This window comes from Oncorhynchus tshawytscha, linkage group LG12 (assembly GCF_018296145.1).
Source record: "Oncorhynchus tshawytscha isolate Ot180627B linkage group LG12, Otsh_v2.0, whole genome shotgun sequence".
Classification (NCBI taxonomy): domain Eukaryota; kingdom Metazoa; phylum Chordata; class Actinopteri; order Salmoniformes; family Salmonidae; genus Oncorhynchus; species Oncorhynchus tshawytscha.
The window spans coordinates 31,803,854-31,828,020 of record NC_056440.1 but is presented as its reverse complement, the minus strand read 5'-3'; the positions used below and the strand labels follow the sequence as shown (position 1 = coordinate 31,828,020).

Here is a 24,167-nt window from a genome sequence, read left to right as displayed (position 1 = left end):
GTGCAAAGCTGTCATCAAGGCAAACGGTGGCTACTTTGAAGAATCTAAAATATATCTTGATTTGTTTAACAGTTTTTTGGTTACTACATGATTCCATGTGTTATTTCATAGTTTTGATGTCTTCACTATTATTCTACAATGTAGAAAATAGTCAAAATAATGAAAACACTTGGAATGAGTAGGTGTGTCCAAACTTTTGACTATATGTGTATGTCCCCCCCCCAACACACACTTCTAAAACCAAAGTTGCGCCTCTATTTTATGACCAAAACTAAACCAGTATTTGCTAGCACAATAAGTGTTAGAGACAGGGAATTTTGTTGAATTTTTTAATGTTTAAAACCATTTACATCAACACCGATGGGATTCAATGCCGTCAGGAATAAGTACCCCAAAATCCCAGTAGCCTACAAAACATACATGGTCAACAGTTTATCACTAGATGGCAGGGGAGAGAGGGCAATGACAGTGCTAAACTTCAGAAATTAAAAATAAACACTATAGGAAACCTCTCCATCTGCAATTCACTTACATCACATACAAGCTTGGCATGATGACCTGTACCTAAACAAGGCAAGGAGGAAAGAATACAATGCTATACCGAAAACTGATCAGATGAATAAGGAGCCTACTACTGTAAAAGGTCCCTACTGTACCTTTCACACAGTGAGTGCTTAGTGAGTGGTTAACTAACATTGTCCATACCCTGATGAGTGGCACTAACAGTGGGGTCTAATGTGAATAGTTAAGAGGGTAAAGAGAGTGATGATGGAGCACCTGTTAAAAGTGGCTCCCATCGTCAACACTCACAGAGCTACAAGGAGATGCTATTCTAATGTCTCCAACAATAAGGACAGGAGTCAAACCACATAACCGGCACACTGTAAATAATGGATTTCATTATCATAGCTTTTTTTCACTGGATCTCAAAGCACCACTTGTACTAGCTTTGTCACTGACAGTGCTTAAGATATATTTTTCATAAATACATGGTTCATATAGTGTGCAATCAATCAATACTTTATAGAATAGGCAGGCAAGTGATAATGAACAAACATTCTGAAAAATAACTAAAACAAACATCTAATACAAATCAACATTTTCACAGATTCACCTTTTGCACTTTAGCAGATAGAAAATGAAGACCTGTGACATATGAGACCATGATGGAGGAATGGTAAGAGCTAACCCCGCTTCCCCCGTAAAGTGGTTTTCACAAAGCTTGAATTTGTGTGGTTGAGTGGAAAAAGTAGGCACCACCATCTGCACATACACAGCATTGAACAAATAGCACCAGAGAGGTTGCTAGGGGCAACCTTCTATCCAGCATGGCTGTCAGTGTCATTAGAAATAAACAGCAGTGTGATTATAGGAAGCCTGGTATCTTGGCGAGCTTTAACTTTGGAAAGCTAGAGAAGAAGAAAAAAAGAGGATGAAATAAGAGGCTAAATGTCTCTCGTCTGTTTTTTTTTGCCGAAGGTTCTCCCTGCTGCCATGTATTGTGCATGCTTTGTGTCAAAGGTGTTCTGAGTGAGGAGATGAATGGTTTAACCCTACAATACTCTCACCTTTGACTTCTGTGCATTCCATCAGCAAACAAGCTAAGATCTAATAGTCAATATTTCAGAGATTACAGTAGTGTTTTAGCTCTAGACACGATTGAAAATGTAGAATATTAACAACAAAAATATTACAACAATACAAAAAGTGCAGCAATGAGAGAAAGGAAGATTAAAGTGAATTTGTTCAGCTGAAACTTCTGTGGTAATGCTGACCAGAAAGACTGGGAGGATAATACCAAGAACTCACAGCTGTTTAAAGTCATTCAAATCTGACAGAGCGGTTAAAAGGTCCTCTCAGTTACTTAAACGACACTACTCTAAAGCCTTAAAATTATGCCAAATGCAAGAAACCATTCCATTCACTTATAGGATAGAAGGAAAACAATAAGATGTATTTTAATAAAATATGCCACGTGTCTTTGACAATGATTCAATTCAGTGTCTCCGTAGTTCATAACGACATTTATCACTTCTTGGAAACAATGCGTGTCATGGCCCATTAAATAGCAGATACATCAAATGCCACGACTGCAATCCACAGTTCCTCTTGTACAATTAAAAGCCAAAATGTAAACAAAGCCCAAACTTAAATGGGATATAAATATATTTGTCACAAAACTGTAAAACATCAAGCGGTCTAAATTCACTTGACTCTTCCTTTAAAAAAAAATAAATGAAGGTGGCATATAGGTCATACAAAACAAAACAAAACATTGAGTGCTATCACTTTTTTTTCTTTGAATGAGGTGACAGAGCTGTTAAATATGGATGAAGATGAAGTGTTTTTGACCAGGGTGCAGTTGAGTCAGGGAGAAGGATCACATTAGATGAAGTGCCCTCCGTTGGTTGTGATGGTTTGTCTGGGAGTTGGGGTGGATTCTCCCGCTCATCTCCTCTCTGGCTCAGCTGACAGGAGAGCTTAACCCAGGCTGGTGATGTTCGACCTCCCACCAGGGGGCGCCGCGATGCGCTGGGTGTTGCGGCGAGGAATATTATCATCAACCTGTGCACCTGGGCATGAGAGATAGAGAGAAAAAAAGTCTAATCTTAAAGGGGATTTGAATGAGACATCGCTCTGATTTTCCTGACAAAAAAACAACACGAGAAGTTGTTTATTTGTAACAGATTAAATATATTGTAAAATTGCAGGCCAAATGATAAAACTGGAGTGCCTACAGTCGTGGCCAAAAGTTTTGAAAATGACACAAATATTAATTTTCACAAAGTCTGCTGCCTCAGTTTGTATGATGGCAATTTGCATATACTCCAGAACGTTATGAAGAGTGATCAGATGAATTGCAAAGTCCCTCTTTGCCATGCAAATGAACTGAATCCCCCAAAAACATTTCAACTGCATTTCAGCCCTGCCACAAAAGGACCAGCTGACATCATGTCAGTGATTCTCTCGTTAACACAGGTGTGAGTGTTGACGAGGACAAGGCTGGAGATCACTCTGCCATGTTGATTGAGTTTGAATAACAGACTGGAAGCTTCAAAAGGAGGGTGGTCCTTGGAATCATTGTTCTTCCTCTGTCAACCATGGTTACCTGCAAGGAAACACGTGCCATCATCATTGCTTTGCACAAAAAGGTCTTCACAGGCAAGGATATTGCTGCCAGTAAGATTGCACCTAAATCAACCATTTATCAGATCATCAAGAACTTCAAGGAGAGCGGTTCAAATGTTGTGAAGAAGGCTTCAGGGCGCCCAAGAAAGTCCAGCAAGTGCCAGGACCGTCTCCTAAAGTTGATTCAGCTACGGGATCGGGGCACCACCAGTACAGAGCTTGCTCAGGAATGGCAGCAGGCAGGTGTGAGTGCATCTGCACGCACAGTGAGGCAAAGACTTTTGGAGGATGGCCTGGTGTCAAGAAAGACAGCAAATAAGCCACTTCTCTCCAGGAAAAACATCAGGGACAGACTGATATTCTGCAAAAGGTACAGGGATTGGACTGCTGAGGACTGAGGTGAAGTCATTTTCTCTGATGAATCCCCTATCCTATTGTTTGGGGCATCTGGAAAAAAGCTTGTCCGGAGAAAACAAGGTGAGCGCTACCATCAGTCCTGTGTCATGCCAACAGTAAAGCATACTGAGACCATTCACATGTGGGGTTGCTTCTCAGCCAAGGGAGTGGGCTCACTCACAATTTTGCCTAAGAACAAAGCCTTGAATAAAGAATGGTACCAACACATCCTCCGAGCGCAACTTCTCCCAACCATCCAGGAACAGCTTGGTGACGAACAATGCCTTTTCCAGCATGATGGGGCACCTTGCCATAAGGCAAAAGTGATAACTAAGTGGCTCAGGGAACAAAACATCTTGGGTCCATATTTTGGGTCCATGGCCAGGAAACTCCCCAGACCTTAATCCCAATGAGAACTTGTGGTCAATCCTCAAGAGGCGGGTGGACAAACAAAAACCCACAAATTCTGACAAACTCCAAGCATGGATTATTCAAGAATGGGCTGCCATCAGTCAGGATGTGGCCCAGAAGTTAATTGACAGCATGCCAGGGCGGATTGAAGGGTCAACACTGCAAATATTGACTCTTTGCATCAACTTCATGTAATTGTCAATAAAAGCCTTTGACACTTATGTAATGCTTGTAATTATACTTCAGTATTCCATAGTAACATCTGACAAAAATATCTAAAGACACTGAAGCAGCAAACTTTGTGAAAATTAATATTTGTGTCATTCTCAAAACTTTTGGCCACGACTGTACATGTCTTAGTATTATGCTATTCCTACTGATGTTCCATGTAAGAGCTGTGAGAGACATTTTGAGCTGTACTCACCAGACAGGCTGAAGCCAGACTGGTGCAGGTTGCGGACTGGCTGAGGACCCTGCTGATGCTGTTGCTGCTGCTGCTGCTGCAGCTTGGCTGGAGAGGTCTTCACCGAGGTGACCGGAGTCATTACCTTAGGTGTCACATTCTCACACACTGGCCCGTCATAGAGACCCCTGGGGACCCCCCTCAGCTCCGTCAGCTTGGAGGAGACAAACAGAGAGACAGACAGACAGACAAGATGACAGCATCAATTCGGCTGTTCGAGTTCTGCGATCATCACTGTCTGTGGGAATGGTCATAAACAATCTATTCTGTGCCAATTTCACAGCACTATAGACTCACCCTGCTGCGAGCCTTTATCCTCCTGTAGACATGGTCAGGGAAGGGCTTGCGGCTCACATAGCGCCCACATCCCTCAGTGGTATGGAGGTCGCCCTCTTCCAACACGATTTTGCCCTGGCTGATCACCACCAGGGGAGCTCCACGCACCTCAATGCCCTCAAAGATATTATAGTCCACAGCCTGCAGAAGAACAGCTCTGATGAGAACAGTGACAAATAGACTGACACGGTACAAGAGGGCAAATAACATAGAAACAGAACACCAAGACTACATGATTATCACATGCACAAAACAACAACACATTTAAACAAGCTGAGGCCTTTTTCAATATGAACTTCAGTCTGGGCCTTAGTCTTTCAATGACTTGTGCCAGCATGGTGATGGCCATCAATCACATCAACATAGATGCCCAGAGAGAAAGACTGACTGTTACACTGTTACACAGTGAGTCACTGACATTCAGCTGACATCCTACTGGGAAACTAGTGCTAATATAGCCAGCTAGCTCCTTTAAATGAAGAGTAGTGATGATTCAGTGAGTGATAAAAAAAAATAATAATAATACAAATCGTTTGTCACACCAAATAGGTGCAGTGAAATGTGACGTTTTACAGGGTCAGACATAGCAGTACAGCGCCCCGGACCAAATTATGGTTAAGTGCATTGCTCAAGGGCACATCAACAGATTTTTCACCTTGCCGGCTTGGGTATTCAAACCCAAACCGACAAGTTACTGGCCGAACGCTCTAACCGCTAGGCTACCAAACAGTCTGCATGAGGTCTTCTGTGACAAGTCATTTCAGGTGAGTAGATTTTTACTTGTTAGGTTGGATCAAAGCTTTGTTGGTAAAATACCTTCAATGTTTCATATGAAAATGAGTCCTACATACAGTAGGTGTGACTAAAACCATGTATAAATACCATGACATGGTCAATACAGTGTGGGTTGGCCAGGCTCTTACCACGTTGTGGCTCTTGGCAGAGATGACCTTGCTGACGTCTGGGTCCCAGAGGACCAGGTCGGCATCAGAGCCCACAGCGATGCGGCCCTTACGGGGGTACAGGTTGAAGATCTTAGCTGCATTGGTGCTGGTCACAGCCACAAACTGGTTCTCGTCCATTTTTCCAGTCACCTAAGGGAATCAGAAGACAAGGCGCTGTCACTTCCTTTCTAACAAAACAGCTGCAAACATTCACCACCAACTGAGACAACCGCTTGATGACATGAATAACTGTGGCACAAACAGGGAAAGTAGATTGATTGTTAATACCACAATATCTGTGTATATTTACAATAACAGGATACATTTAAAATAAGCATGTGTGATTGGGGTATGTTTGATGGTAGGAAACCCGGCAGAAAAGTCTGTAGTGTGCCTCACCACACACTTGTCCCAGATGAGGGAGAGTCTCTCCTCAGTGCCGTTGGTGCCCTCTGGGATGAGGGTGAAGTTGTCTTTACCCACGGCACGCTGGGAGGTGTGGAACGTGCAATGAGCACTACCAGTCACCTGCAGGTCACCACTGGAAAGGAACAAAGGATGGAGGGGAAGAGGGAGAGAGACTACTGACAGGTCTTATGTTTGATCTTTCTGTCTTGAGTGATACGACTTTCCAGGAGGCTAGGATGACATACCGCCCTCTGGTGGAAGATGTGTGTAAGTAACACATGATTACTGCATAGCTCTGTGTTGAATAGAGGTACAGTGCCTTGCGAAAGTATTCGGCCCCCTTGAACTTTGGGACCTTTTGCCACATTTCAGGCTTCAAACATAAAGATATAAAACTGTATTTGTTTGTGAAGAATCAACAACAAGTGGGACACAATCATGAAGTGGAACGACATTTATTGGATATTTCAAACTTTTTTAACAAATCAAAAACTGAAAAATTGGGCGTGCAAAATTATTCAGCCCCTTTACTTTCAGTGCAGCAAACTCTCTCCAGAAGTTCAGTGAGGATCTCTGAATGATCCAATGTTGACCTAAATGACTAATGATGATAAATACAATCCACCTGTGTGTAATCAAGTGTCCGTATAAATGCACCTGCACTGTGATAGTCTCAGAGGTCCGTTAAAAGCGCAGAGAGCATCATGAAGAACAAGGAACACACCAGGCAGGTCCGAGATACTGTTGTGAAGAAGTTTAAAGCCGGATTTGGATACAAAAAGATTTCCCAAGCTTTAAACATCCCAAGGAGCACTGTGCAAGCAATAATATTGAAATGGAAGGAGTATCAGACCACTGCAAATCTACCAAGACCTGGCCGTCCCTCTAAACTTTCAGCTCATACAAAGAGAAGACTGATCAGAGATGCAGCCAAGAGGCCCATGATCACTCTGGATGAACTGCAGAGATCTACAGCTGAGGTGGGAGACTCTGTCCATAGGACAACAATCAGTCGTATATTGCACAAATCTGGCCTTTATGGAAGAGTGGCAAGAAGAAAGCCATTTCTTAAAGATATCCATAAAAAGTGTCGTTTAAAGTTTGCCACAAGCCACCTGGGAGACACACCAAACATGTGGAAGAAAGTGCTCTGGTCAGATGAAACCAAAATTGAACTTTTTGGCAACAATGCAAAACGTTATGTTTGGCGTAAAAGCAACACAGCTCATCACCCTGAACACACCATCCCCACTGTCAAACATGGTGGTGGCAGCATCATGGTTTGGGCCTGCTTTTCTTCAGCAGGGACAGGGAAGATGGTTAAAATTGATGGGAAGATGGATGGAGCCAAATACAGGACCATTCTGGAAGAAAACCTGATCGAGTCTGCAAAAGACCTGATACTGGGATGGAGATTTGTCTTCCAACAAGACAATGATCCAAAACATAAAGCAAAATCTACAATGGAATGGTTCAAAAATAAACATATCCAGGTGTTAGAATGGCCAAGTCAAAGTCCAGACCTGAATCCAATCCAGAATCTGTGGAAAGAACTGAAAACTGCCGTTCACAAATGCTCTCCATCCAACCTCACTGAGCTCGAGCTGTTTTGCAAGGAGGAATGAGAAATTTCAGTCTCTCGATGTGCAAAACTGATAGAGACATACCCCAAGCGACTTACAGCTGTAATCGCAGCAAAAGGTGGCGCTACAAAGTATTAACTTAAGGGGGCTGAATAATTTTGCACGCCCAATTTTTCAGTTTTTGATTTGTTAAAAATGTTTGAAATATCCAAATAAATGTCGTTCCACTTCATGATTGTGTCCCACTTGTTGTTGATTCTTCACAAAAAAATACAGTTTTATATCTTTATGTTTGAAGCCTGAAATGTGGCAAAAGGTCGCAAAGTTCAAGGGGGCCGAATACTTTCGCAAGGCACTGTACATAGTGTAAATGGTGTACCTACCAGGAGAGCAGTGAGTTGAGATAATCGGGGGTGGTGGGGTCGGGGCTGAGGGGTGGGGAGGTGATGAAGGCAGCTGCCTTGGCCCAGTTCTTACTCCAGTAGTGGGTGCCGTCCGTGCCCAGGCTGGCAGAGATGGGCTCTCCATACACCACAGCGCCTAGAGTACCACAGAAACACAGCAAAACACGAGGTCAGCATGGCAGGGAGTGTCAGTGTTCTATACACCTCAGAGTGCTCGTGCCCGGTCTCCAAGGCAGGACTGATTTACAAGTGGAATCATTTATGTGGGATTTGACATTTAGTGTATGTATAACCACAGAGAACAATCAATACAAAACATGTTGCAGTAGTCCATCACCACACTACTTTCTCCTTTTTACTAGTACCCTTTTTCCTCGCCAGGGCGATGACGTCAGCAGCACTCTTGCTCATCACCTTGGTGATGTACAGGGGGCAGTTGGTCTGATTGGCCACAGTGACTGACCGGTTGACTGCCTCTGCCTCCACCTACACACCAGACAGACACAGAGAGAGGGATTTCAGTCCAAACAGACCAGACTCAGTGACCTTCATGTTGAGTTACAGACTAGCTTTAATGCTTCTAGGCATTCTGGGAGAAGCAAGCATAGGAAAGACACTTGACTCACTCATTTACTTTACATCTGTAGTGAATTCTGTTAATATCATACAGCCTCTTCCCTAATGTCCATGTAAAGCAACCAAAGGCACACATCAAATACAAGCAGAAGGCTGATATAGGCAGGGGACCTGGCCAGAGGTCATACTTACCTCCTCTGGGCGGCTCAGTACATGACCCTCAGGGCCAGTGATGCCCAGCTCCAGGATCCTGCACTGCTCCTGCAAACACATCAGACAACAGCTTTTAAAAATATATATAATTTATTGCCACATACAATAAAACTGTGAAATGTGTTGTTTTACAGGGTCAGCCATAGTAGTACGGCACCCCTAGAACAACCTAGGGATAAGTGCTTTCAATGGTATATCATCCTATTTTTCACCTAGGGGATTCGAACCAGCGACCTTTCAGTTACAGGTGCAACGCTCTAACCCTTAGGCTACCTGCGCTTGGCCAGCGGAGAAGGCAAGCTGGGACATGGTGATAGGGTTTATTAGAGGTTCTGTTACCTGGGCAATGATGTCCCCGTTCTCTGCGTGCACCTGAGCGATGGCACCCAGGTCTCTGATGACACCGAACACCTCGTACATCTACAGGAGGAGGAAAGCAGACGGTCACACGCAGGGCAGGGAACCAGAGGCTTTAGGCAATGAGGACATTTACAAGATGACTGGAGATCTCTTTATCAGAGCAACACGTGTTGGATGAGAATCAGAAATAGAAGGAGAGCGCTAAATGCACAGATTAGTTCATTTACTCCACTTCTCTCTTTAGCTTGGACCACTTTGTTCAACTCTGAATTCCCACGGCAATCAACTAGGTATTCACAGCTGCAATAGGCCACAGGAAACGGTCAGGCAATCTTTCAGCACGTGTTGCAAGAGTCATCCCCAGTGTCAGTCCTAAACACTAACCAGCCTGTGCTGAGTGGGAAAACTCAATATTGGCCCATAACAAAGCTCTCACAGAAAGACATGAGGCACATGGTAGTGATCATTCACCCCAGACAGACAATCCTTTACCTAGCATTCAGAAAGCAGTAGACTTTCCAGAAGAGGTGAAGAGGTCTACAATAATCTCTGAATGTTTGGAGCAGTGACGTACTGTAGCATGCAAGATACGCAGGCGTAACGTGAACACTCGTGCAAATCCCTCATTTTACGTCAACAACTACTTTTTACGCCTGCTAATCTATAGTTAGGATTCAGCCTCCAAAGAGTTTATCAGAAATGTAATACAGAATATCATTCTGTCATGCAATTTAGCTACACAAAGTGCATTGCATTCATTACTTTAAAAAGGCACAAGCCTCCAGAAATGTTGACTCCTCCATCCGTCGCCAGTAAATCATACCAATCTGAAACGCTTCAAATCGTACCTGGGAGTCGGAAAGTTGGAAAACATCCTTATAAGCCAAATAGACCAGGAAAGAGTTGACACCTAAAGATAGAAAACTTATGAGCAATAGTAGCAATAAAAGGATAGAAAAGGGAGAGGAAAGGACAGTCACAGGAAGGAAATAAACCAGAAAGAGTCTTAGTAGAAGTAATAACTGCCCCAACCCCCTGACATGAGTGAATGTAGGGAGAATGGGTCGTGTAATTGTGTTAGCGGCGTACCATGGTCCTTCACCAGGCTCTCCATCTCCTCCTGCATGCCCTTGTGCCAGTTAGTGATGTCCACATGCAGAGAGTAGTCACAGCAGGACTTGCTGTCGGCCCATTCCCTCCACTGGTTGAACGCTGCCAGCAGGCTCACACCAGGTTCTGGAACCACATGATCAACTACACACACACACACCATTGAAAACACACTAGCAGTAACATTAGCACATTTTACAGAGGCCAGATATATTCAAAATCATGAGACAACGTGAACATCTGGTATTTAGTATTTTATTAGGATCCCCAATTAGACCACTGCCAAGGCAGTGGCTACTCCTCCTGGGTTCCAAACAGGAAACAAAACACAATAAATAAAATACATAACACAATTAAAAATACAGTACAAAATATTGTCCCTGTCAGCGGGGTGGCAGAGAGTTCCATGTAGTCATGACTATTTAAAACTGTGCGTTTCCCAGCCTCTGTTCTGGACCAGGGTACTGTGAAGAAACCTCTGCCTGCATGTCTTGTGTTGTACTGATGAGTGCCCGAAATGTGTGCAAACTGCTTGAACAGACAGTTCTGTACCTTTAACCCATCAACACCTCGCACAAAGACCAATAGTGATGCAGTCAATCTCTCCTCAAATCAACATGCGCACAATGACGGACGGACACACGCAGGCCGTCTGGTCAGCATGTTAGAGAGGCTTCCATTAAAGAAAACCCTCTGTTCTATTAGATAGGTAACTCTCAATCCATGATAAGGCAGAGAATATAAATCCATAAAACCTACGTTTTGTCAGCAATAGGTTAGGATCAATGATATCAAAAGCTGCACTGAAATCTAACAAAACAGCTCCCACAATCTTATTATTATCAATTTCTTTCGGCCAATCATTAGCCAATTATGTCAGTTTCGAGCATGTTGAGTGCCCTTCCTTATAAGCATGCTGAACGTCTGTTGTTTTCTGTAAAATAACATTGTATTTGGTCAAAAGTGATTTCCAAAAGTTTGCTAGACACTATTAACAGGCCGATTAATGGTTCAAACAGCCAACCAAAGGGTGATTTGCTATTCTTTGGCCGTGTAATGACCTTTTCCCTTCCTCCAGGCCTGAGGGCACACACCGTCTTCTAAGCTTAAATTGAAAATGCGGCAAACAGGGGAAAAAAATATTCCGTTACCAACTTCAGCAATTTTCCATCTAGGATGTCAGTACCAAGTATCAGTAAGTCAGAATCTACCTAGACATCACATGTATTATGGGTTTCTGTCAAGTATGCCATTTCATTAGTACATACTGATCATGGTGGTTCCCCCAGCCAGAGCAGCTCGGGTGCCCTGGTAGAAGTCATCTGCTGACACCATGCCCCTGTCTGGCATCTGGAAGCGTGTGTGCACATCTATGCCCCCGGGCATCACCATGTGCCCATGGGCATCAATGATCTTCACCCCACCAGGAACAATCAGGTTCTCTCCAATTTGCCTGAGAGAAGAAGAAACAGATTGAGAGAAATTATCAAAGGCTATTACAAAACAATATACAGATTTTCTTCATATAAACTCTGCAAAAAAGTAAACATCCTCTCACCGTCAACTGCGTTTATTTTCAGCAAACTTAACATGTGTAAATATTTGTATGAACATAACAAGACTCAACAACTGAGACATAAACTGAACACGTTCCACAGACATGTGACTAACAGAAATGGAATAATGTGTCCCTGAACAAAGGGGGGGTCAAAAGTAACAAGCAGTATCCAATGTGGCCACCAGCTGCATTAAGTACTGCAGTGCATCTCCTCCTCATGGACTGCACCAGATTTGCCAGTTCTTGCTGTGAGATGTTACCCCACTCTTCCACCAAGGCACCTGCAAGTTCCTGGACATTTCTGGGGGGAATGGCCCTAGCCCTCACACTCCGATCCAACAGGTCCCAAACGTGCTCAATGGGATTGAGATCCGGGCTCTTCACTGGCCATGGCAGAACACTGACATTGCTGACTTGCAGGATATCACGCACAGAATGAGCAGTATGGCTGGTGGCATTGTCATGCTGGAGGGTCATGTCAGGATGAGCCTGCAGGAAGGGTACCACATGAGGGAGGTAGATGTCTTCCCTGTAACGCATAGTGTTGAGATTGCCTGCAATTACAACAAGCTCAGTCCGATGATGCTGTGACACCCCGCCCCAGACCATGGCGGACCCTCCACCACCAAATCAATCTCGTTCCAGAGTACAGGCCTCGGTGTGACGCTCATTTCTTCGACGATAAACGCAAAGCCGACCATCACCCCTGGTGAGACAAAACCGCGACTCGTCAGTGAAGAGCACTTTTTGCCAGTCCTGTCTGGTCCAGCGACGGTGGGTTTGTGCTCATAGGCGACGTTGTTGCCAGTGATGTCTGGTGAGGACCTACCTTACAACAGGCCTACAAGTCCTCAGTCCAGCCTCTCTCAGCCTATTGCGGACAGTCTGAGCACTGATGGAGGGATTGTGTGTTCCTGGTGTAACTCGTGCAGTTGTTGTTGCCATCCTGTACCTGTCCCGCAGGTGTGATGTTCGGATGTACCGATCCTGTGCAGGTGTTGTTACACGAGTCAGTAGAAAGACCTCTTTAGTGTCCTAAGTTTTCATAACTGTGACCTTAATTGCCTACTGTCTGTAAGCTGTTAGTGTCTTAACAACCGTTCCACAGGTGCGTGTCCATTAATTGTTTATGGTTCATTGAACAAGCATGGGAAACAGTGTTAAAACCCTTTACAATGACGATATATGAAGTTATTTGGATTTCTACTAATTATCTTTGAAAGACAGGGTCCTGAAAAAGGGACGTTTCTTATTTAACCGAGTTTATAAAACCAACAAAGGTGCAGGCAAGAAAATGGCACTCTAACTATTAGGACTTACTTGATAACTCCATCCTCCATATAGATGTCAGCAAGGAAAGACTGGTCATCATTCACAATCTTCCCACCTTTGATTAGGAGACGATCACTCTGTGGGAAGAGACAGAATTTCATTTACATTTGACTTTTGATTGTATTTATAGCAGTGAGCACCACAACCCATTGATTAAAAAGCATATTCCACATTGAACATATTTGCCATAAAAGGTAAGCTAGCCAATACTCAACCCCGGCACATCCATCCGTCCAGGAGAGCTTTAACAGAACCACACTGAATAGAAGCACAGAGGCGTTCCATGAGTAGCTAACGAACAAGCTGCACACAAGGATAGAATCCTCTGCATGCATTCCTATATAGAACAGCACTAGGGCTTTGCCAAGACATGGCCATTGTCTACTCTGCCAAGAAACCCCAAACAACAATGCATAAGCAGGGCTAAGTGAAAAACAAAGTAACACAATGGTATTCAAACATTTAAGTTTGATTTGTTTACATGGAAAATTTCAAACAAAAGGACACAGGTTTATGGCCACATCTTTCTTTCTTTGTCTCTTTCTGCAAAGTTTTCATAACCAACTATTCCCAACCAGAGCTGTTTCTTTCTCTGTCAAACCAGTGATGCAGTTAACACATACTCATAACGCGTCTCCATATTAAGTGAGTGCAAAGACTAGGCTAATGTCCAACAGAAAAGCCTTATTAAAGCAACCACATCCATAATCTACTCAGACAGCACTCAGATTGTACATTTTTACTAGCCTAGGCTATATCTTTCATATAGAATCAGGCTTTATACATTAAGTCATAAGAGATTCCACCCCGATCACAAACAGCTCAGATCATGGAGAATAGCTCAGATCAGAGGGGTAGCTTAGTTCAGTCTGAGATGCAGAGGAAAGTGCTGTGTAGACTAGGGCATGGGTTAATGGAAGACCAAGAGCATGCACTTAAGCTGCAATACGTAACTTTTTGGGCAACCTGACCAAATGCATCTTTTACTTTTGGTTTTGTACACCAGCTTCAAACTGAAAAAACAATATATGGTTATTGAAAATATATTTCACAGCAGTTTAGATGGTACAATGATTCTCTACATTAGGTGAACTACACTAAACAAAAATATAAATGCAACATGCAACAATTTTACTGAGTTACAGTTCATAAGTAAAATCAGTCAACTGACAAATGAATTTGGCCCCAATCTATGGATTTCACATGACTGGGAATACAGATACGCATCTGTTGGTCAGATACTTTAAAAAAGATTTAAACGGTAGGGGTGTGGATCAGAAAACCAGTCAGTATCTGGTGTGATCACCATTTGCCTCATGCAGCATCTCCTTTGCATAGAGTTGATGTGGCTGTTAATAGTGGCCTGTGGAATGTTGTCCCACTCTTCAATGGCTGTGCAAAGTTGCTGAATATTGGCGGGAACTGGAACACACTGTCATACATGTCAATCCAGAGCATCCCAAACATGCTCAATGGGTGACATGTTGGGTGAGTATGCAGGCCATGGAAGAACTGGGACATTTCAGATTCCAGGAATTGTGTACAGATCCTTGCGACATGGGGCCATACATTATCATGCTGAAACATGAAGTAATGGTGGCAGATGAATGGCATGACAATGGGCCTCAGAATCTCGTCATGGTTTCTCTGTGCAATCAAATTGCAATAAATAAAATGCAATTGTGTTCATTGTCCGTAGCTTATGCCTGCCCATACCATAACCCCACCGCCACCATGGGCATTCTGATGTCAACGTTGTGAACAGCAAACCGCTCGCCAACACAACGCCATACACTGTTTGCCATCTGCCTGGTACAGTTGAAACCGGGGTTAATCCGTGAAGAGCACACTTCTCCAGAGTGCCAGTGAAGGTGAGCATTTGCCCACTAAAGTTGGTTACAACGCCGAACTGCAGTCAGGTCAAGACCCTGATGAGAATTATGAGCACGCAAATGAGCTTCCCTGGGACGGTTTCTGACAGTTTTTGCAGAAATTCTTTGGTTGTGCAAACCCACAGTTTCATCAGCTGTCCGGGTTGCTTGTCTCAGATGATTTCCTGCAGGTGAAGAAGCCGGATGTTGAGGTCCTGGGCTGGCATGGTTACACGTGTTTAGTGGTTGAGGCCGGTTGGAAGTACAGCCAAATTCTCTAAAATGATGTTGGAGGCGGCTTACCGTAGAGGAATTAAAATTAAATTCTCTGGCAACAGCTCTGGTGGACATTCCTGCAGTCAGCATGCCAATTGCGCGCTTCCTCAAAAATTGAGAACATTTGTGGCATTGTGTTGTGTGACAAAACTGAACATTTTAGAGTGGGCTTTTGTCCCCAGCACAAGGTGCACCTATGTAACGATCATGCTGTTTAATCAGCTTCTTGATATGCCACACATGTGTAACGTGGATGGATTACCTTGGCAAAGGTGAAATGCTCACTAACAGGGATGTAAACAAATGTGTGCATGGGACCAACACTTTACATGTTGCGTTTATATTTTTGTTCAGTATATTACAATTTTAGCAACAAGGAAATGGAGGAGTGAATTCTGCACAATGCACCTTTAAGAGTAGGACAAATAATCCCATTTCCATCTATTTAAGGAGAGCATGTTAGTGTAGGCTCGGGCTGGCCTACTTCTCATCAGGCCTTCCTCGGTGAGTGTGGGCTGGGTAGCTTCTGTAATGAGGCTGACAGAGGCTCTCTCCAGACTGCACAGCAGGCCACAAGATGTAGGATGTTAGTATCCCCTAGCTAGCACCCTGACCTGACCACTTCCACCTTCAGACAGTGACCAATAGCCAACCACTAATGGCCGCAGAGAAGACTTTAGACAAACCTCAGAATCTTAAAGGCAATCCAAAAGGGCATTATTCCATCATGATCTAACAGACTATTGTCAAGTGGGTCAGATTATGCTACATTTCTGGACTCAAACTGGAACATTTTTATTAACAGGCCTGAATGCAGAGAATAAAGCACACTGGTTCCAATATCCTCTTTTAGAACCATGACCATCTTGTCTTACTTATCTTCCTCTGTTCATCATCCATAGTAATACCTGTATCTTTAATAGTCTTAGGAGATCTAGGCAAAACACTGATGTATTGTGTTTTAATATATGTCTTGCCACTGCAGAGGCAGGTGATAACTGAGGCATCTTTTAATAAACACCTCACAAACAGAATGACTTCATGAACCTCTGTCACACCTAAATGCACTAGTGGAGGTAAACTATTTATTCAGAGAAATAAACATCCCTGAGATTGAAAGCCTCAAGGGCAAGCATATAATTGATTTATGTCATGGTAATGCTGTTAACAATTGGGCCCTGGGTATAATTGTGAAAAATCTGAGCAACTCCATGCTGTGCAAATTCTTGACACAGTGATGAAGTGAGAGCGAAATTAAATGCAACCACTCCACTGAATGGCATTTAGAACATGCATTATGACTAGTTAGGTAATGAAAATCCATATCCTCACTTAAAAAGGCTTCCTCCTGCCTCATGTACAGTGAGCCCAGCCCAGTAAAATGCTGAGCTGGATGGGCTCTGTGGATGAGTGGATGGGTAATCTTTGTGACACGGAAATTATTCTGTACCAAACACTCTCCTGGAATTATTTAGGCTACAGCCATAGACTTCGCATCATTGTATCTGTCCCATTATGGTGTCCGTGAGAGCATGGGCAGTGCCATTTGAAGTAGTCAATTTTCTTATTCTGCTACTTCTATGAGTTTTGGGATGGCAGGTAGCTTAGTGGTTAGAGCGTTGGGCAGTAACAGAAAGGTTGCTAGATCGAATCCCTAAGCTGACAAGTTAAAAATCTGTCGTTCTGCCCCTGAACAAGGCAGTTAACCCACTGTGCCTAGGCCGTCATTGTAAATAAGAATTTGTTCTTAACCGATTTGTTTAGTTAAAATAAATAAATAAATGAGTTGGTAAACAAACTGAAAGGGTGCACACTGCCACCTAGAGTATGTTGTTTGAATAGGTATGAAGCCACGGTTGGCATTTTACTGCCCCCTGCAGTTATGGAATGTTTCCTTACTAGTATAATTTATTGGCTGATCCCTTCTGGTGACTTGGATGGAATTATGTGATCCTTCCTTAAAGAGATTCTCTGGTACTTTTGTATACATTTTAGCAAGTAGTTCTGAAAGTAGCGACCACAAGCATAAAGTGGTCCCTGAAAATTGCATACTACGTCACATATGTGCAGATATGTGAACTATGTCACTGCCGTCTCTGCTGTGTGAATGATGTGCATCTGGTTCAAATGGCGAGGGGCTGAAGCTCATTGGTTGAACTCAAATTGCTAGGGGCCGGCCCATGTGGGGGAAAATATAGGGCAAATGGCACCGCATAGCTTCCAGAAAAACAATTGCTTTCAAACTAGGGATTTTGTGGCTAATTGAGGTAAAACACAGGGTTTCTATTAGCTGATAATAGCCAGCTTTAGGACGATAAAAAAAAGAGAAAAGTCTATAAAATTGGGGTCCGCCGATTGTCCGAGAAGGAAAAAAAAACGTGTTTCGAAATAATGCTTTTTAACCTATTCATTGATGGAAATACCAGTCAATGTAAATACATTTGACTGGTCATGCTTATTGGTCTATAGGTTAATTTGCATAAGAGGAATTAAATTGGCACATGTGTACTGTATATTAAGTATCTTATTTATCACACGTGTACCAAATGCAGATACAGAAGGCTTTGAGCTTAAAATCTGTCAGACAGCGCGAGAGCTGCTGCTACGGCATCTCAAACAGCAACCGCAGAGGCAACGGAAGGCAGGTTTCATCAGCGCATCACACACCACTTTGCATTGGGCTGGAGACAGTATTCACTTTCAAAAAACATACACTTAATTGACTGAAACCTGAACGTTTTACTACATATTATGAGGCATGTTTGGCCTTGCTTCAAAGTAGCCCAGTCAAAATCAGACCATATCCAGAGGCAATTATTTTACATCAACTTTTTTTCATCGTCCAGTAGCTAAAGGCACAATCCTAGTCATATTAGCAACCCATGCTAGTTGTTAAATATTAGAACTCCCCTCTTTCTAAATTTCTAACAGACATTTTCATCTCTGTCACATGAAACTGTTTGCATGTGCGGTGCGCCTTTGACATCAGTGTTTTCCCGCTAACTGCATTATGGAACAAACATTCATCCATAGCCTACTGCCTTGTGCGCATTGCTACTCTTATAATGTGAGGAAATAATAGTTAACATTTTAAGCTAAACATTCTGATCTATATTCCCACAACTGGGGAATATACAACTGGAATAGGCTATTTCCTTCTCGACAAGCTGACCAATACAATAGGTAGACTTTTCAACTATTGGGGACAGTAGATTGACATAGGCTAGTGATTTTGCTGTTCATTACTCGTGTTGTTGGCTGAGAAAAAGTAAATGTGGCCCGTTACTCTAGCATCTTCAATGTGCACATCAGAATTTGGTAAGAAGGACCGCACATCATTGCATCCTCGACTTCTATGTTCTCTTAATATGAATTATTGTGAACAAATGTGATTCTTTCATTCTGAGCTCTGTGGGAGGACTCCCTAATCAGGTTACGCACCCCATGCTAAAACTGGCTTTAGGGCACTACAGTCCTCCAACTATCTCTATGGCTACAGGTCAAATGTTCAGTAGGTCTGGGCTAGAGGTCGACCGATTATGATTTTTCAACGCCGATACCGATTATTGGAGGACCAAAAAAGCTGATACCTATTAAATCGACCAATTTTGAAAAAACTTATTTGTAATAATGACAATTACAACAATACTGAATGTACACTTATTTTAACTTAATATAATACATCAATAAAATCAATTTAGCCTCAAGTAAATAATGAAACATGTTCAATTTGGTTTAAATAATGCAAAAAACAAAGTGTTGGAGAAGAAAGTAAAAGTGCAATATGTGCTATGTAAGAAAGCTAACGTTTCAGTTCCTTGCTCAGAACATGAGAACATATGAAAGCTGGTGGTTCCTTTTAACATGAGTCTTCAATATTCCCAGGTAAGAAGTTTTAGGTTGTAGTTATTATAGGAATTATAGGACTATTTCCCGCTATACCATTTGTATTTCATTAACCTTTGACTATTGAATGTTCTTATAGGCACTTTAGTGGTAGCCTAGTGGTTAGAGCGTTGGACTAGTAACCGAAAGGTTGCAAGTTCATATACCCGAGCTGACAAGGTACAAATCTGTCGTTCTGCCCCTGAACAGGCAGTTTAACCCACTGTTCCTAGGCCATCATTGAAAATAAGAATTTGTTCTTAACTGACTTGCCTAGTTAAATAATGGTAAAATAAATAAATAAATTGCCAGTGTAACAGTATAGCTTCCGTCCCTCTCCTCGCTCCTCCCTGGGCTCGAACCAGCAACACAACGACAACAGCCACCATCGAAACAGCGTTACCCATGCAGAGCAAGGGGAACAACTACTAGAAGGCTCAGAGCGAGTGACGTTTGAAACGTTATTAGTGCACGCTAACTAGCTAGCCATTTCACTTCGGTTACACCAGCCTCATCTCGGGAGTTGATAGGCTTGAAGTCATAAACAGTGCAATGCTTGACGCACAACGAAGACCTGCTGGCAAAACGCCCGAAAGTGCTGTTTGAATTAATGTTTACGTGCCTGCTTCTGCCTACCACCGCTCAGTCAGATACTTAGATACGTGTATGCTCAGTCAGATTATATGCAACGCAGGACACGCTAGATAATATCTAGTAATATCAACCATGTGTAGTTAACTAGTGATTATGATTGATTGTTTTTTAAAAGATAAGTTTAATGCTAGCTAGCAACTTACCTTGGCTTACTGCATCCGCGTAACAGGCAGTCTTTAAAAAAATAAAATAATAATAATAATAATAGGCGATCAAAAACACCGATTTCAGATTGTTATGAAAACATGAAATCGGCCATTCCGATTAATCGGTCGACCTCTAGTCTAGGCATAGCCATGGGAAGAATGGATGCTGAGGGTGCTGCAGCACCCCCGCCCCCCGATAAAAAAAAAACATTAAAATAATAATTACTTTTCAGCAGAGCGGAGAAAACTACATACCTCCCCACAGCATACCTCCCCACAGCCAAATCCATGTACATTACCAGCATCCCATAACTTATCTCTTTGCTTAGGTGGGGTGAGAGAGGGGTTTAGCCTAGTTCATGCAAATAACAGGGCCCAGAAACAAAAATCATATATTTTAGAGAGGAACGCACAAAAATGTGTGGTTTGTTATTTGATTCAAGCCATTAAATGCCTAAATGTCATTACTGTATCTACAGTATATTTCAGCATATAGTCAAAAGCCAGGCCTTCACGATCACAGCAAAAAGCAAGGATGGATTTCATCCAATGACCTACTTTATAGAAATGTTTTTTTGCCCTTTCAATTACTGTCCCCATCCCCAAATGTCATCATGGCAAATCAACCCAATGCTTTCTAGGGTTGATAGGACGAATTGTTGTGACAAATACATATTTATTCAATTAATATATTTCCAAACAATTTGGAAAATAATGAGGCCTAGCTAAAACAAATGCTATTGTTGCTGGGATTTTCCTCAAATTTGATTTTATATGATGGTATTCCCAAGGTCTATAACTACAGTATTACCAATACTGCATTAAAAGTATAATATAATCAATCTGAATATAAGGAGGAAGAAGTACATAATGTCCCAATCATCTATTATCTTTCCCTAAACCTGCCGCTAGGCTAAATCGTCTAACATGGTAGGATATGGAATGGCTGCAAAATAGGATGCACACAATAAAATGCGCGTCCCAATGAGTATTCCAATGACAAGAACGAACTACAATGCGTTCAATTTCTCATGACCAATTACCGTGTCTTTGTTTATTATAGCAGTGCAAGTGGTGACATTGCATTTGTACAAATGGACCCAGTCCTCCTCAGACTATGCTGGCTGTAGCTAGCAAGCTAACTGTGTAATCCCCACTGCTAGCTTGTTCAGCCATGCATCGCCGGTCTAGATTTTACATACCATTTTGTAAAACTATAAGCATTTAAAACACAATACTCACTGTAATGCGTGGGATATTTTTTTTTCCCTGGTACCCGGACATTTTAGCGGCGCGTTGTCAGCCTCCTCGATTATGGTAGTCACCACACTTATGTAAACTAGACCGCTAGCAATGAAAGGAATGGATGCTCAGATGTGTTGAGATCAGTCCACGCCCAGACAAAATTGTGTCTGCAGCTATCGCCTGCAACAGAACCAATAACTAAATTCGTGAAATAACTCTATCCGTTCCAACGTCCAAAGAGGTTTGCTGAATGAACCTGAACGGTCTGACAGTCTTTCCTCACGTTCCAATGCTGAGCCAAGCCTGTCCAGACAGTCAGTCACCAACAGGGAGCGAGAATATAACCGGTGATGAGGGCCATGGCCACCGTGCATGCGCAACGCCCCACCCTGCTCCCATCTTCGCTCTCCAGCTCACCTGCTACCAGCAAGTCTGGAGCATGAGAGAAGTAGCAGTAACACTGATGCTAATTTTACTTGTCTGAAACAATGCAACTTCCTTTATTCAGAAAGGACAAACAAAGTCAAAAGGGCTGTGTGTTACGAATAACCCTAACCTGTATAATCAAGTTGTGCATGGTCAACATGAATGTTACTACGTTACTAATGTAGTGGGGAAAAGGCCCACACACTGATGTTCCTATATACCAACTCTATTGTGACAAGGTACTGTCAGGTTTAAAGTTAACCACCACCTTTGATCGAAACCAATGTTGTGCTTATTTAGTAAGACATATTGTGTGTGGAAGCCTTATGGATTAAATGCTGTTAATTTTCACGAAATAATATGAAAGTGAAGTGCATGTTGATTTAATTAATTCCTTAATTTAAAAATGAAACAAGGTCATTCACTTGTATAGGCCCAGTTAGTCTGCCTAACACCTAACTCGAAGTCCTCCTGACTTCAGTCTGGAAAGGCTATTTTGATGTTCTCGGCACGATGCATCGATAATGAAGAGGATGTGATGTTTTTACTGATTGGTTTTCTGTGTCTTTCTCACTCAAACACCAACATGGACAAGCACAAACAGCCCCACGCGCCCCCTTCCAATACAACAGTTGGATTTTCAAATCCAAACAATTTATTCTCAAACGCCAGGAAAGACACCCGATTAGAATAATTACCCCATTAAACAGTAGAAATCATCATAACAATCACACCATTGTAGTCTAATCGGGTGGGAAAAAATAATCACAACACATGACACCTACTTCATCCTCAGAACTCCTACGGTTAGCCAATCAAAATGTCTGAAATCCCCAAACCCCTCCTCTATTGCCATGGATTTACGATGAGATAGTTTATGCCAGAGTTTACTTTTAGTAGCAGGTTAGAATTTACGCAGCAGGTTAGGATAATGCATGTAGTAGGTTAGGATACTTAGGTTATGGTTAGGAAAAGGTTAGGGTTAGCTCAAATGCAAATAAATCTACTTTTGACTTCAATTTGACATAAACTGTATCCCAGCTAGCCATGACCGGTATTTGTCCGTTTATAGAGTATACAATAATCAATGGAAACATGAATGGGATGAACCAAGAGGGATCTCTTTCCTACAAAACATTGTTCCGGCATACACATAGACTTTTTTTTAAATCACAAAGAAATGTAAACATTAATTTGGTCACATTTCATGTTAAAGCTTAGAGGACAGACATCCAAATCCAGTACTTTTCTATTTACATAATTCCTCTAAACCGCAACTGCTCCATAACGTGGTAAAAGGGGTAAATTGACATTGTTTAGGCCTACATGACAGACAAAACGGCGACATACCTTGCAACAATCTATAACCTTTCACAGATATTAAGATAAATGCTTAATGGTCCATTTTATTAAATGTATTTTTATTTAACCTTTATTTAACTTAGCAAGTCAGTCAACAAATTCCTATTTACAATGACGGCCTAGGAATAGTGGGTTAACTGCCTTGTTCAGGGGCAGAATGACAGATTTTTACCTTGTCAGCTCGGGGATTTGATCTAACAACCTTTTGGTTACTGGCACATTTGACCCAGATTATTGATTTTGTGCATCACTGTTAGAAAATATGGAGAGAAGGCACTGTTACATCTACCCAGTCCATGCTGTCTAGGTTCAATAACATCAGCCAATGAATAATGTGAGATCTCTGCACATGTCCTTGCTATTCTTTGTACTTTTCATGCATCCCGGTCAGGTACCTCCCCAAAGCCTTAAACACGGGCACCCTCATAGATATCATCCTAACCAACTTCCCCTCTAAATACACCTCTGCTGTCTTCAACCAAGATCTCAGCGATCACTGCCTCATTGCCTGCATCTGTAATGGGTCAGCGGTCAAACGACCTCCACTCATCACTGTAAAACGCTCCCTGAAACACTTCTGCGAGCAGGCCTTTCTAATCGACCTGGCCGGGGTATGCTGGAAGGATATTGATCTCATCCCGTCAGTAGAGGATGCCTGGATATTTTTTTTAAATGCCTTCCTAACCATCTTAAATAAACATGCCCCATTCAAGAAATTTAGAACCAGGAACAGATATAGCCCTTGGTTCTCCCCAGACCTGACTGCCCTTAACCAACACAAAAACATCCTATGGCGTTCTGCATTAGCATCGAACAGCCCCAGTGATATGCAGCTGTTCAGGGAAGCTAGAAACCATTATACACAGGCAGTTAGAAAAGCCAAGGCTAGCTTTTTCAAGCAGAAATTTGCTTCCTGCAACACTAACTCAAAAAAGTTCTGGGACACTGTAAAGTCCATGGAGAATAAGAACACCTCCTCCCAGCTGCCCACTGCACTGAAGATAGGAAACACTGTCACCACTGATAAATCCACCATAATTGAGAATTTCAATAAGCATTTTTCTACGGCTGGCCATGCT

At 42.5% G+C, this 24,167-nt stretch overlaps 1 protein-coding gene across 2 annotated transcripts; it reads right to left on the bottom strand.

Annotated features, from left to right (window-relative positions):
• Window positions 1-315: 315 nt before the first annotated feature.
• LOC112262960 (dihydropyrimidinase-related protein 2) lies at window positions 316-21,727 on the bottom strand. Of its 2 annotated transcripts, none has more exons than XM_024438861.2 (14): window positions 21,298-21,724; window positions 13,212-13,300; window positions 11,602-11,786; window positions 10,313-10,477; window positions 10,072-10,133; window positions 9,203-9,283; window positions 8,843-8,911; window positions 8,440-8,560; window positions 8,054-8,210; window positions 6,079-6,220; window positions 5,659-5,829; window positions 4,697-4,876; window positions 4,361-4,553; window positions 316-2,573 (listed from the first exon to the last, which is right to left on the bottom strand). In XM_024438861.2, exons 1-14 carry the CDS (start codon window positions 21,337-21,339, stop codon window positions 2,482-2,484), a joined length of 1,749 nt encoding a protein of 582 aa, XP_024294629.1. In that variant the 5' UTR covers window positions 21,340-21,724; the 3' UTR covers window positions 316-2,481. The 2 variants fall into 2 exon arrangements, with proteins under 2 accessions (XP_024294629.1, XP_024294630.1); XM_024438862.2 differs by lacking the exon at window positions 316-2,573 and adding an exon at window positions 3,048-3,109 and having other exon boundaries at window positions 21,298-21,727.
• Between the last annotated feature and the right edge of the window lie 2,440 nt (window positions 21,728-24,167).

Bases quoted from the DNA above. Each gene is read 5' to 3' on its own strand.
- LOC112262960 (XM_024438861.2), bottom strand. From the start codon at position 21,339: ATGTCCGGGTACCAGGGAAAAAAAAATATCCCACGCATTACA. The intron at 10,478-11,601 runs GTATGTACTAAT...GTGTGTGTGTAG, and splicing joins TGGGGGAACCACCATGATCA to TTGATCATGTGGTTCCAGAA. The intron at 5,830-6,078 runs GTGAGGCACACT...TGATTCCCTTAG, and splicing joins TCATCTGGGACAAGTGTGTG to GTGACTGGAAAAATGGACGA.